General features: G+C 43.4%; 1 protein-coding gene across 1 annotated transcript; it reads left to right on the forward strand.

Annotated features, from left to right (window-relative positions):
- Positions 1-410: 410 nt before the first annotated feature.
- zmat3 (zinc finger, matrin-type 3) lies at positions 411-12,296 on the forward strand. The gene is made up of 6 exons (XM_069704700.1): positions 411-620; positions 6,858-7,600; positions 7,689-7,829; positions 8,512-8,681; positions 9,092-9,195; positions 12,075-12,296. The coding sequence occupies exons 1-6, from the start codon at positions 497-499 to the stop codon at positions 12,281-12,283; spliced, it is 1,491 nt and encodes a 496-aa protein (XP_069560801.1). The 5' UTR covers positions 411-496; the 3' UTR covers positions 12,284-12,296.
- Positions 12,297-13,167: the final 871 nt, after the last annotated feature.

A 13,167-nucleotide genomic window follows, 5' to 3' on the forward strand; every position in this document is an offset into this window, starting at 1 on the left:
ACGACAGACCGGCTCTTTTCTCTGCAGATCTGGGATTGGAAAATTGCCAGCACGGGTGATCTGTGTGTACCACAGAGGTGAAACATATTTATACAATGTGTCATGATTGCATCCATGCAAAGAAACAGCAGTGGCATCGGAAATGGACTGTACCAAGAGGGAGAGGGACGCCGGAGGAGCCTCGGAGGGATTTATGTGCTAAAAAAAAAAAAAAAAAAAAAAAATCTAATTGCGCAAGCGAGAATATCTTTGTCCATATTTCATGTGAAAATACAAATAAGATAGGTTTAAATATTGTGGATTAACACGTATTTTCGCTGACTCTCGCTTTGTGGATTCCGCTATTCTCTGTGAGCTCTCACCCCACCCCCCCCCACCCCCCGTCACCCCCCTCCGGTGAAAGCTGCGGTGCCTGCGCGTTGGTAGGGACTGTCATCCTGCCTGGCCGCCCGGTTTTTTTTTGGAGAGAAGAAGTTGGCAGAGGGATGTTCCTGCGATGATGGCGCTGCAGCTCAAGAGCGGGGATGCAGCTTACTACCCGGGTGCGGAATACTGCAGAAACTACACATCGCCGCCTGTCAGCTACGGTGACAGCAGCCATTATCTTGCCCGACTGCCAGGTAAGGAGAGGCTTTACCATACAGGATCCCCCCCCCCCACCCCCTTTGACTCTCAGCAGTCCTGTGCGCTAATGTGCAAGGATGGAGGGGAAGAAAAAAAAAAAAAATCCAACCACAGACATTTGCAGATGGTTCAGGGGAAGGTGGATGCTGAACCCGGTTGCCCCGGTGCTGCTGCTGTCATCATCATAATGTCATGTTGAGGGGTGCACCAGCCACCATTCTGCTCAGCTTATGGAGCGTGGATGCTGCGATGCAAAATCTGAGCTTGTCGAGCTGCTCTAATGATCTCTGTGCACTGCAGGAGAGCTCTTATTATCTCAGGCTCCAGGGAAATTCCTGCAGGTTACACGTATGACTGTAAAATGAAACAGTGCAGCCTCAATGCATTGTTCACTTTCATCTCTGGAGTGTGGCAGTCTGTCAAGTGGTCTGCTGTCAGAGCAAGTGAAGAAATCGTTGTTGCACCCTTTGGACTACAGGCTTGATCTGCACAGCTGATGGTGACATGTGGCAATTGCACAGTATGTGTTTCTTCACTGCACCTTCAAAGTCGAAGCCAAAACTAGCTTCCCCGTTGGATTTTGGGGGGACTTGAGGCATGCGTGTGTCCTGAATTTATAGATGATGAAGATTTACAGCACGGCTAGGATCAATCCACTTGGTGATATTCATGGGTTTAAATAGTCATTTGTCATCTTCACCTAGATTTCTCTGTCATGGTGAATCAACGTTATTGCAGCTAATTGGAACATATGTGGGAGAAAAAGGACATGATTAATGGGCCACTCAGTAGTAAAAAAATTGATGACCCCTTTCATAATAAACCAACCGCTCAAGTAATTTGTTAAATTACGTTTCTCAAATGTTCTCTTGTGTGCCTTTCTCTCAAAATAGTATCAATTTAATACCTCCACAAGTTTTAACTTTTGGTCCACAAAATTTTTGAGCTGTATTTCTACTTCATAGATTAATATTTTAATCAATTACTAAAGAAAATCTAAACTGCTCAATAATAATAATTGCAACAATTCATGTGTAAGACAACTAGCTTTTCATGTCAAGAGCTAGTTGTTATCTTTAAGGTGGAATAGATACTAATCAATATGGTAATAGCCGCCTAATGTGTAGGCCAGGTTAACAGTGCTCTGGGTCCTTAACGGAGAATACCAGTCACTTTATGTTATTAAAGTTAATGCCTAGATCACAGATAGACCGTGAAAATGAACTTTTCTCTGGTAAAAGGAAACGTGATGGATGTTTAAACTGTACTCTTGAAGCCAGGCTTTACTGTAATGGCTCAGTAAATAAATTTCAGATTACAGTAAGACGTATTTGGACTTTGCTGCTCATCCGGTGCCCAGTGAAGCAGATGGAATAAGTGCAGGAGGCATGTGGCCCTCATCGCTCCATAATTGATGTGACACAACACAGTCTGTACGGCATGAGAAACTCTCGAGAAAAAGAACACTTGGCCTATTTAGTGATTCTCAGTGGAGGCCGTGAGATTATCAGGCTACAAGACAGGAGGTTTTTTATTTCTTTTGTCTTGGTTCGAATCCAGCACAGTCAAGCTCCAAAAAAAAAATCTGACAAGCGATAGAAAAACTTCCGATCTCGTTTCCAGACAGCCGTTTATTTTTTTCAACTTTGGCAGATTCTTTTGAGAGACTTTGAGAACAATATTTCTCCCAAAAAATATGATAAATATGACAGTGTTGTAAATTGACTGATCACTCGCTGCCTTCGGATTCAGATTTATATTACATAAGCCCGATTTTGACTTGCAAAGTTGATTGTGTCCACTCCAAAGCTTCAAATGCAAAATGCCAAAATTAGATTTTTGTTTGTTGAGGTCCACCGCTGAGAATATGTGAATAAGTTCTGCAGCTCTGTAGTCTGCTCTATGTGGGCGAGGATCTGGGTCTCTTTGAGGAGAGGAGGAAACTAACCTTGACCTACAGTATGTAGCTCACATTAAAACCATAGGAAGACAAAAGAGCCCAAATAAAAGAGCAGACAGGCAGGTTCTTCTCTGACACATCTCTTCTTGTCAAACCAGGGTGTGAATTCTTCTGAGCAAAGGTCAAGCACCAACCCTCTTTTTATTATGTTCACTGGTATAATTCAAAGCTATTTTTGCTCCGCTTATCATGTTCCTGTGGGAGAAACCTCTTTTGTATCACGATATAAGGAGATATTTCTTAATAATTTTGGCTGCCATATTTGCAGTCTTCACACATACCTAATAATTCATTGTTTTTGGTTCGCTCCTGAATTTTCTCCTATGGTTGCTCTTTATGCCGGTGCTGAGCCATCACTGCAAGATTTCCTTCCTGGCAAGTCTGATCAAAAGAGCATCATAATTAAGACCAATTTCTATTAGAACTAATCAGACTTTGCCTACAATGCATATCTTGATAATAACAGGATATCAAATCAAGAAGAGATGTGTCTCGGTTTAATACTCAGGAACAAAAAAAAAGATGAAGGAGGAGGCAAAATGAGAGTAAATGTTTTTGATATTGTTATTGAGCACAGTCAGTCCCAGCTGGAGTCTTATCTGAACTAAAAATGACAAAAAAAACACGAGGAGTTACTGGCAAAATAAGACATTGAGATTAAGTACAAAAACGAATTGACCATAAGGGTTTTAAGTTACAAATGTAGGGTAGAAGTGATAAAGGTCTGTGAGTTTGGCCTAGTAAAGGGTTTGAATTACCAAGCAATTAAGACTAGAGCTTGTGTTAATTGTATATAAAGACTCATTAATTACAGTAGAAGTGTGACACTAACAAAATGAATAGAAATGTACCTTAAAAGAGGAAGTTAAGTTACATTCATTGGGAAAAATATGTTACAAAATGAGATGGTATCAAAGACCTTCAGACCAAAACTGGTTGGTTGGTGTAGTTCCTGTTTGGCTCCTTGTTCCCTGACATAGTGATGGCTGCACGAAATCATAATGTTAAGTTATTAACCAGGTAAATACATGAGGAAGAATCGGCAAGAAGAAGAAGAGGTCAGGAAAGATAAAATGCAATGTACAGAGGTGATGATGGAAAAACAGCTGACAGCATGTTCCAGTTTATCTTTAGTCAAAAATGCTCATAGTTAAATGCATTACATGTAGTTTAATACGTATCTTGTGTGCTGGTACAATGTCTGCTCTGAAGTGTTTAGTGGATCAAACATAAAGGGTCAGCGGTCCTGCAGCGGCGTTCTGGACTGCTCCTAATGCTGCTGATCACACTGATGATGAGCAGTATGTGATTGGTGATCTGACTCTGGATGGCATTAATAGTGACTGCTGAGCATCGAGGTGTTTTCTGGTTCAACATCATACTGGACTCATCCAATAGCACAAGTGAAAAATAATAACATTTGAAGACAGTCCATTTATTTTCCTTCTTTTATGTTTACCATAACATCAAAAACACATTTTCCCTGTTTTTTTTCTCTCCATATTTGGTGTTAAAACTAACACGGCATTCTGCCATGCACTTTACCTTCTGTTACATTAATTCAAAAAAAATTCATAAAGAAGCTTGAGATTTTTCTCTTTAACTGTCCACTCACAGACTCGCAGGGGCCAACATTAACCCGCTTCCCCTGCTGTTTGTACTACAAATAAATCCCTGTTGATGCTCCCTACGGAGGCCCGAGAGTATCTCCGTAAAAGGAGCCCCAACAACAGCAATGTAAAACCATCTGTGAGCAGGATATATTAAGACACCATTTACAATGCCACTAAGTAGTGAAATTTTAAAAAAAAATGTATATGCAACTGCCACATAGTCTTACCTTATTAATGCAGAGGCACCATTTCCAGATCCACTAAAACTTCCACGGTCTCATCTTGCAGTCGACAGGACTTATACTAAGGTCAGTGTCTTTTCCAGCATACCTTTCTCTTGAGGTCAGCCAGGCCAGGTGACAGACAGGCAGCTGGACAGATCGGACACACAGACTGACAGCGAGCAGCAGTTGGAAACACAAACACTCCAGGGTGTTATTTTGGGTCCGTGATTCACTGTCATTGGGCGTCCGATTGGATCCCAGATGAAAGTTTCCAGCAGAGTGAGTTTTGACACAGCTGTTGGCGTATTAGTGATCTGACAATATATATGTAGTTACACCCCCCCCCCACACACACACACACACACAAAAGAGCATTAGAACAACACAAAAAAATAAGCATAGTGCCATTCCCTTCATGCTATTTCCTTCTGTTTTACTTACATGAACAGCCATGTCATCCATTCAAACCGACACACACACAAACACACACACACAAACACACACACACAAAAGAGCATTAGAACAATGCAAAAAATACACAAATAAGCATTACCTTTTGTTTTTCTAACATACACACCCATGTCTTCCATTCAAATTCACACACATACTGCAAATGTAGAATTTAAGCGACTCAAAAAATACACAAATAAGCATTTACCTTCTGTTTTTCTAACATTCAAATACACACTCTCCCTCACACACACACACACACACACACACACACACACACACACACACACACACACACACACACACACACACACACACACACACACACACACACACACACACACACACACACACACACACACACACAAAAGAGCATTAGAGTGGCACAAACAAAATACACAAATAAGTATAGTGACATTCCTTTTATAATTTAATTTTCTCATGTTTTTCGTACAACGTACATGAACACCCATGTCTTCCATTCAAAAACACACACACACACACACACACACACACACACACACACACACACACACACACACACACACACACACACACACACACACACACACACACACACACACACACACACACTGTATCAGTTTATCCAAGTGGTCACACTGCAGGCCGTGATGATTTATCGTCACTGCCTCTGTTTGTGTGTGTGCACATGGACATATATGTCACATCCCGTATGCATGACTGCAGGCGCTGCAGGCTCAGCCTAATCTTCCTGATGCCCACTGGAGTGTGAAGCTCCTCTGTCCTAGAATCTGTTTCTATTCGCCCATCTCTTTACACTCCCCCCCACACACACACACACACACACACACACCTCGGGGCGCCATAGAAATAAGTGCCTTAATTTTAGTCACTGTAGATCTGTCATTGGATTTTCACGAGTTCCCTCTCGATGACGGTTTGGTGATCGGTCAATAGACAACATTCACTTAAATCTGCAGAACAAATCGGACACATTAACTTTCTAATCCAATCATTTCGTCACATATTTATCTTTGGCAAAGAGGTTTATACATCGTTACAGCCCTTTCTTTTCATACAACTGTGAGACATTGACTCCAATTCCACTTCTCTGGATTTTTGCTTAAAGACAGATCTGCCACAATGGGTTATACCTGTATCCACCTCAACCGTAATGTTTTTCCACTGCAGTTCCTACAAAATCCATTTCATCTTTACCAGATTTGAAACATAACAAAGTTGGGCATATTTAACAGAATCCATCTTTGCACATTCCTTTAAAGCCCTCCTATTCTCCAATGTGTATTTAGGTGCAGATCGAGATCACATCCATCATAGCTGCTCTGTGAGGCTGTTCAGCAGTGGCTTGATGACGTCAGCAAAACAAACACACAATGGAAATGTTGGAATGCTGATGTATAGCAAGTACAATGTGTGTTGTGTTTATCATCTCAGTTTACAATCTGAGTATATTAGCATTTTCTAATTAGCACTAAACACAAAAAAACACTTGAAACGGACATGAATGTCATTCATTTAAACTGTATTGGACAAAAATGAAAACCTAACCCGATGATGGTGCCAGATGAAAAGACAGTGGCGTCCTAAATGTATAATGATGCAGCCTGAGTTTCATGCTCATCTTTTCAGTCAGGCGTCAGACATTTAATTCAAACCCACAATCGCATGATGGTGCTCAAAGAAAAGCCAGGCGATCACTAAAGTCAGCAGAGATACACTATGAATAACTGTGACAAGCCATTCAATGGTTGTAAATAGGTTGCAGCTCCCCCGTGAACCTGTCGTGGATATAAATACTGGATGGACAGATAAACCATCAAGCTTTAACGGGAAAAAAATGGCACACAATGCAGATGATCGTGCATTTTTTCTTTCATGTTTGTCCGAATCAGCACCAACTTCCGCGTCAAGGTTTTTAAATTCCCTTTTAAAAAGTGTCTCTATTTTGTAAATGTGAAATGTGTTTACCTCTGATGTCCACAGGCCCAGAAACCATGCTGAAGCCTCCTCTGAGTCTCTTCACTCATCCCCAGCAGTCTTTCCAACACATGGACTCTCTGCACCATCTGGGACCTCCTCCGATGGCCCCTACGCAGCCTCTCGGCCCACCACCCATCGCCCCTGCTCAGGCAATCAGACCCCCAACTATGGCTCCCACCCAGACTCTGGGGCCCCCTCATATGGCTGCTCCTCACACATTAAGGCCTCCCCCCATTACACCGCCACACACCTTAGGCCCCCCTCCGATGCCCCCAGCTCAGCCACTGGGGCCTCCGCCCATGCCACACGCCTTGGGGCCCCCACCTGTCGATCACACGCAAGCAATAGTGCCTCCAACCATGGACCTCACACAGCCGATGCGGCCTCCGCATCTGAACCCCGCACATGCGCTGGTGCTGCCACCTGTGGTGGCGCCCCACGCCGGACGATTCCCCCTCCTTCCTAGCCCCCTGTCCTCGCCCCACGCTCCCGGCCCCGACCCTTCACTGCTGCCCCCGAGGCCCCCGGGACCGGCCCTCATCCCAGCCCCGGTGTCCGGCCTCATCTGCGGTCCTCTCCCCGGTCAGGCGGCCCCAGCCAGCGAGCAGCCCCACGATGAGGGCTCCTCGCTGGGGATGGAGGAGCAGGAGGACTCCCTGGGCCTGGAGGAGCTGTGTAAACCATTGTACTGTAAACTCTGCAACGTTACCCTCAACTCTGCTCAGCAGGCACAGGCTCACTACCAGGTCAGCGGAAATACACATACAGACATGTACACCACATGTAAAAAAAAAAAAACTATAAATAAACATGAAATTCTGTTATCTTATCAAGGGAAAGAACCACAGTAAAAAGTTGAGAAACTTCTTCGCTGGTAGTCAACAGCCACCCGCCATCAGGATCCCAGAAGCCCTCGAGGCGACTGGCCAGACAGCCTTCAGCTCAGGATCCAGCGACAGTGACGCAGGCAAGCAGGTCAGGCCCACACTTTTCACAATTCAGCAGCAGCCTACCTAAATGTGACAGTTTGAGTTGAGGAGGTGGGTGTGCTGCTGCTGCTGCTGCTGCTGCTGAAACGGCCACCGTGCTGATAGAGGTCGCTTCCTCTGAGGAGGTGGGAGGGAACTGCAGAGTCACTCTGATTTTCATCTGAACAGCGGAAACTCATTCTCCTCTCACCACTGAACGGCTTAATGTCTCTTCTCACTCTCCGCACTTTAAAATTAAGATGCCTTCTCCAATTTTTCCAAAAATTTAAGTTTCCAAAGTTTACTAATGAAATAACTACATTTAAAAAACAAAAACTCTGAATAACAGCATCAAGTAAAGATCTGAACAATCAACAAAACTGACAGAATTTTGATCATTTTTAGCTCAAGTTTTATATTATATACCATCAAATGTCCTTTTTGTACATGACTGAACTTAACTAGTGTATAAAATTAATAAGTTATACATATATATCAAGTTTTTTGGAATCGTCTTTAGTGCACGGACGGGATTGCGTTCTCAGTAATTACTAACTTTCATATTCGTATCCAGTTGAAAAATAAATTCTTCCCCGCAGCCCACCGGAGGCTAAACATTTCTTTCTTCTCCTTCTCAAAGTTGACTCCTCTCACCACGAACACTGTGCTGCCTTGTCCCATCTCTGCAGGCGCTGCTGTATAAGGGGGCGCCCCGGGTCATCCTGGCCACTGAGAACGACTATTGTAAACTGTGTGACGCCTCCTTCAGTTCACCAGCAGTTGCACAGGCCCACTACCAGGGCAAGAACCATGCCAAGAAACTACGGCTGGCCGAGGCCCAACAGAACTCCACTAACATGTAGGTTTGGGAGATTTTTGTTTTGCTGTATTGGCAGCAGGTTTCGTCCTCGTTCTGCTTTGTGCAGGATGATTGCAAAAATGTGCTCGCAGACAAATTGGAGGTCCTCTCAGAGTTTGCTGATTACAAGGCAGGTTTAAATAAGTTAAAATAAAAAATATTTGTGTCTTAATACGAAACATTTTGGCAATAGCCTGTTCATAAGGAGTTGATGTAAAGATAAATTTAACTACAGTATTTTTCACCGGGTACAAGTTACTCAGGAAACATTGCGGACCGTGTTTGATTTTAGCAGCTTAACCCAGTCATTAATTAGCCAATTAGCCATGTTGATATCATTAAAGATAATAGAACTTGTTTCGTTCACCTTGTGGACCGAACTGAAGTGACTTTGGTTCTGCCTTTTACAGGGAAGGCAGCAGTGAGGCTGCTCCCAGGAGAAACAGGAAAGACGGCAGCGAGTACCGACTGGTGAAGAACCGTCGCAGCCAGCAGATACCCGCCTCCATGCCAGGTAAAGTATTCAAAATGAATTCAAATTAAGAGGCAGCAGCGGCATAATTTAGGGAGATAAATAATTACTTCTGTCTGGATCTGATAAACACTTCTTCCAGTCAAGTTCTAAGCTGAAAAATAGACAAAGATGTGAAAAACTTGAAGTTGTGGACACTTTGGTTCCCTTCAAGGTCAGTTTTTAAACTTCCCATTCTTCCAGTTAATATTTAACCAATCAGTCAGAGAGTTAAACAGCTTTACAGTCCGGCTGTATCGTGGACAAATGTACAAACACAACCACAAAGGAGGTATTAGCTATGCTTACTCATGTTAGCAGCTGAATAAGACACTTTTAGCTGGATCATGAACAGATTAATGTCAGCTGACCACAAACAAGGTCATACAAGTCGGGTTAGGTAACTATTCCTTAGTTCTCCAAAAATGATTCCACACTCCAGCACTTCACTGGATTTGGACGGTAGCAGCTCAGGGTTTATTTTCCATCATAAAAAGTGATTCATATCCATAATCCTCTTGATGTAGATATTCTATAACGGGAAGCCAGCTTGGCGGTCCAGAATGCCATTTTCAACTCCAGTAGCTGACTGAGCACTGGCGAACGCCCTTAAGGCAGAAAGAGAGAGAAAAACAAATCAAAAGCAGCTCTTCCATCCGCTGATGTCAGAGTACATCAGTGAAGTAAACAGCTTTCTAAAAAGGTATGATGGACGCCCGCAAACATGAAACACTCTCTCCCAAAGGACGAGATGTGTCACGATTTGAAAAAAAAAAAAAAACGGGTTTTGAAAATAGACTTTTTACAGCGTGCAGAAAGAGTCTAGGGAAAAAAATTACATATATTTTAGTCTTTTTCACTCAAAGTGCTGTCATTTCATTTCATTTCCCACACTTTGTGAAGCACCCACTTATTATCGACCTCCTCTGTGGTTTTGTAAAAGCTGATGCAAAGCTGCACCGTCGCTGGGAGTAACGTGGTTGAACAGAGTTTACCGGCGTTTCATCCAACTTGCAGGTTAAAGGACATCTTTTTGTGCTGAAAGCTTTTTCTTTCTTTTTTTTTAATTTAGCCAAGTTTTCAGTGTGTTTCGGTGTGAGTGTCTGCTTTCGCCTGTGTGTGTGTGTGTGTGTGTGTGTGTGTGTGTGTGTGTGTGTGTGTGTGTGTGTGTGTGTGTGTGTGTGTGTGTGTGTGTGTGTGTGCGTGTGCGTGTGTGTGAAAACAGATACAGAGAGGGTAACGTCAGACTTTCTACTGACGTCAAACAACCATCTCTTTCTTGTCGGACTCCTTCTTCTCTGTCTCTCCGCAGACAAAAGCATTAGCACTTCAGCTGGAGATGAAACAGGATAAATCATCCAGTGAAGCCTATTCCCTTCTTCTCTCACTCACTGTCATCCACTACACACACACACACACACACACACACACACACACACACACACACACACACACACACACACACACACACACACACACACACACACACACACACACACACACACACCGCAACGTTCTGCTGATTGAATCAGTTTTCTTGATGGACAAATCCTAAAATAGCTGCACTCTTTCCTGCGGTTGCGTTCTCGCTGTCTCTTTATCTCTCTCTCAATCTGCTTCTCGTTTTTCTGCCGTGTTAACACAAGCACAAACAAGCAATAGTCTTTTTTTTTTTTTGTCCAAAGGACCACCTCGATGTAATCCCAGAAGACTTTGTGCTTTTTTTTTTTTTCTTTCTGTCCAGTCTGGTGTATCATTATCACCCGTAGCAGTGATATGAATGTGTCTCTGGGTGTGTCCTCAGCTGAAGACTCCTGCTGAAACAATTAGTGAATTGATCCACTTTAATAATGAATGCAAGTGTAAGTAATTTATCAAGTATCATGACCTATTGTTCACAAAATTGGCTCCATGAGGCTGTACTTAAGCTATAAATACTAGATTTAGTCTGCTACAGAGTTGTTTAGCAGGTATAATTTTTAACATAATCACCATCTTAGTTGAGCATCATAGCATGCTAGTATTTGCTGACGGGAGTTGATGGGAGTGCCATTAGTTTTGCAGATATTTTTGTTTTAATGACCACGAAAGAAAAATCAGGAGGTCAACAATCTGTCCTGACACAGACTTGCACCAAATTTCACATTAATCCATCTAATAGTTGTAGAGACTTCTCACTCAAAATCATAAACGTTAACCTCATTGGGTTGCCAGAAACAAAATCGCTAAAGTCAGGAAACTAAAGGACTCTGACTCTCAAATATTTGCTAGTTCCAGTTTTTTTAAATGCAAAGACTAAGAAAGGGAATTGAATATCTTTGGGTCTGGGACTGCTAAACTACATTAGACATTTATTGAATTTTTCATCAACATTTTAAGGTTCAGCGTGGAGGATTTAAGGTAATCTGTTGGTAGAATTGGAATATAATAATCATAATTGTGTCGTGCAATCGTTGTGTTTTTGTTTCCGAGGCGGGTCTTCTTCCACGCAGTGCGCCATGTTTCTACTGTAGCCCAGAAGGAACAAAAGATGGCTCTCGCGAGGGCCTTTCACGTTTTTTTTTAGCCGCCACCGTATATTCTCTTGACATGCTTGGAAATTGAGGGAGAGAGAGAGAGGAATGTTCAGTTAGTTGCAATCTGCAAAATCACCACTGGAAGCCACTAAATCCTACAGACTGCTCCTTTAATTGTCTAAATGATTAATTGGAACAAAAAGACAGATGACTTATAATACAAAATAATTATTGCTTGCAGCCTTTCATCTCGTATCTTTTTCTACCTTTAGTCTCTCCAGCTGTCATGGTGGATAAATATAACATGAATCAGCAGCTACTAACCTCTCTCCTGTCCACTGTCTCTCACTCTTCCTCCCGCCTCAGGGCCGTACTACAACCCCAGGCCGAGGCAGCGCATCCCGAGGGACTTGGCCATGTGCGTGACTCCCAGCGGACAGTTCTACTGCTCCATGTGCAACTGTGGAGCCGAGCAGGAGACGGACTTCAGGCAGCATCTGGAGAGCAAGCAGCACAAAGCGAAAGTGTCGGAGTTGAGATACCGCCACGAGATGGAGAACCTCGGCTACAGCTAAGAGACACGAGAGGGGAGGGGAAGGAGGGAAGGGGGGCGGGGAGGTGGGGCGGGAAGCGTGAAGACGGGGACCAGAGTGTGACAGAGTAGACAGACGGTACCAACACCACAGAGCAGGAAGGCAAACACTGCCTCGTGTTTGAGAGAAGCAGTTAGCCCAAACGGCCTCAAGATCTTGTTGCAATTCATTTGGTATACGGATCAAACGCTTAAAATCCTGGTATTTGACAAGACAAGATATACAAATGGGCGGCTGAGACTCTGGCGGTTGATGAGGTTGTACGCCGGGCGCGGGATCGATGTCTGCATGTCAAAGTGTCCTCGGGCGAAACACTGAATTCCTAGCTGCCCCCGATGGGCGGGCCAGCTCTGCCCATCCCATCTACAGTACCGTAGGAGGCCATAATAGGATACACTTGACCTGGGTATTACTCTCACAAATTCAGTCGGTATATAGCACCATGCAGAAAAAATTGGGAGTTTTCAATATATAATTTAGAAATAAAACAAGAAAAAAAAAAAAAAAAGGCACAGAATCAGAGCACATTTTGGACCCGCTACTTTTTCTTACACTTTTTTCCTGGTCAGTTGTCGTCTAAAGCTGCGAGCGGGTTGTACTCTGACTCAGGGGTGAATGCAAATGAAATGCAAAAAAAAAAAAAAAAATCTTGAGCTCGTTTGGGCCAATAGGGTGAGAGGGTTGGTGGTCAGCGGAGAGCTGGCAGGACAGAAGAGGAGGCACAAAAACACTCGTGAAGAGGGTTCAAGCACTGAGGGAGAATTCAAAATGTGCAAAATAGACAGAGACTGGTGACTAAGTGAAAGCGACGAGGCAAACACTCGACGTGAGAACATGTTGGGAAAAACTGAGGATGGGAGTTTCAG

Source organism: Brachyistius frenatus, unplaced genomic scaffold (genome assembly GCF_029030835.1).
Source record: "Brachyistius frenatus isolate BFR_SWC_R1_liver_20210118 unplaced genomic scaffold, ASM2903083v1 Contig_52, whole genome shotgun sequence".
NCBI lineage: Eukaryota > Metazoa > Chordata > Actinopteri > Embiotocidae > Brachyistius > Brachyistius frenatus.

Excerpts from the sequence above, each read along its gene's own strand:
- zmat3 (XM_069704700.1), top strand. The coding sequence starts at position 497 with ATGATGGCGCTGCAGCTCAAGAGCGGGGATGCAGCTTACTACCCGGGT. Across the intron at positions 621-6,857 it reads TTATCTTGCCCGACTGCCAG|GCCCAGAAACCATGCTGAAG; the intron begins GTAAGGAGAGGC and ends TGATGTCCACAG. Across the intron at positions 7,830-8,511 it reads ACAGTGACGCAGGCAAGCAG|GCGCTGCTGTATAAGGGGGC; the intron begins GTCAGGCCCACA and ends CCATCTCTGCAG.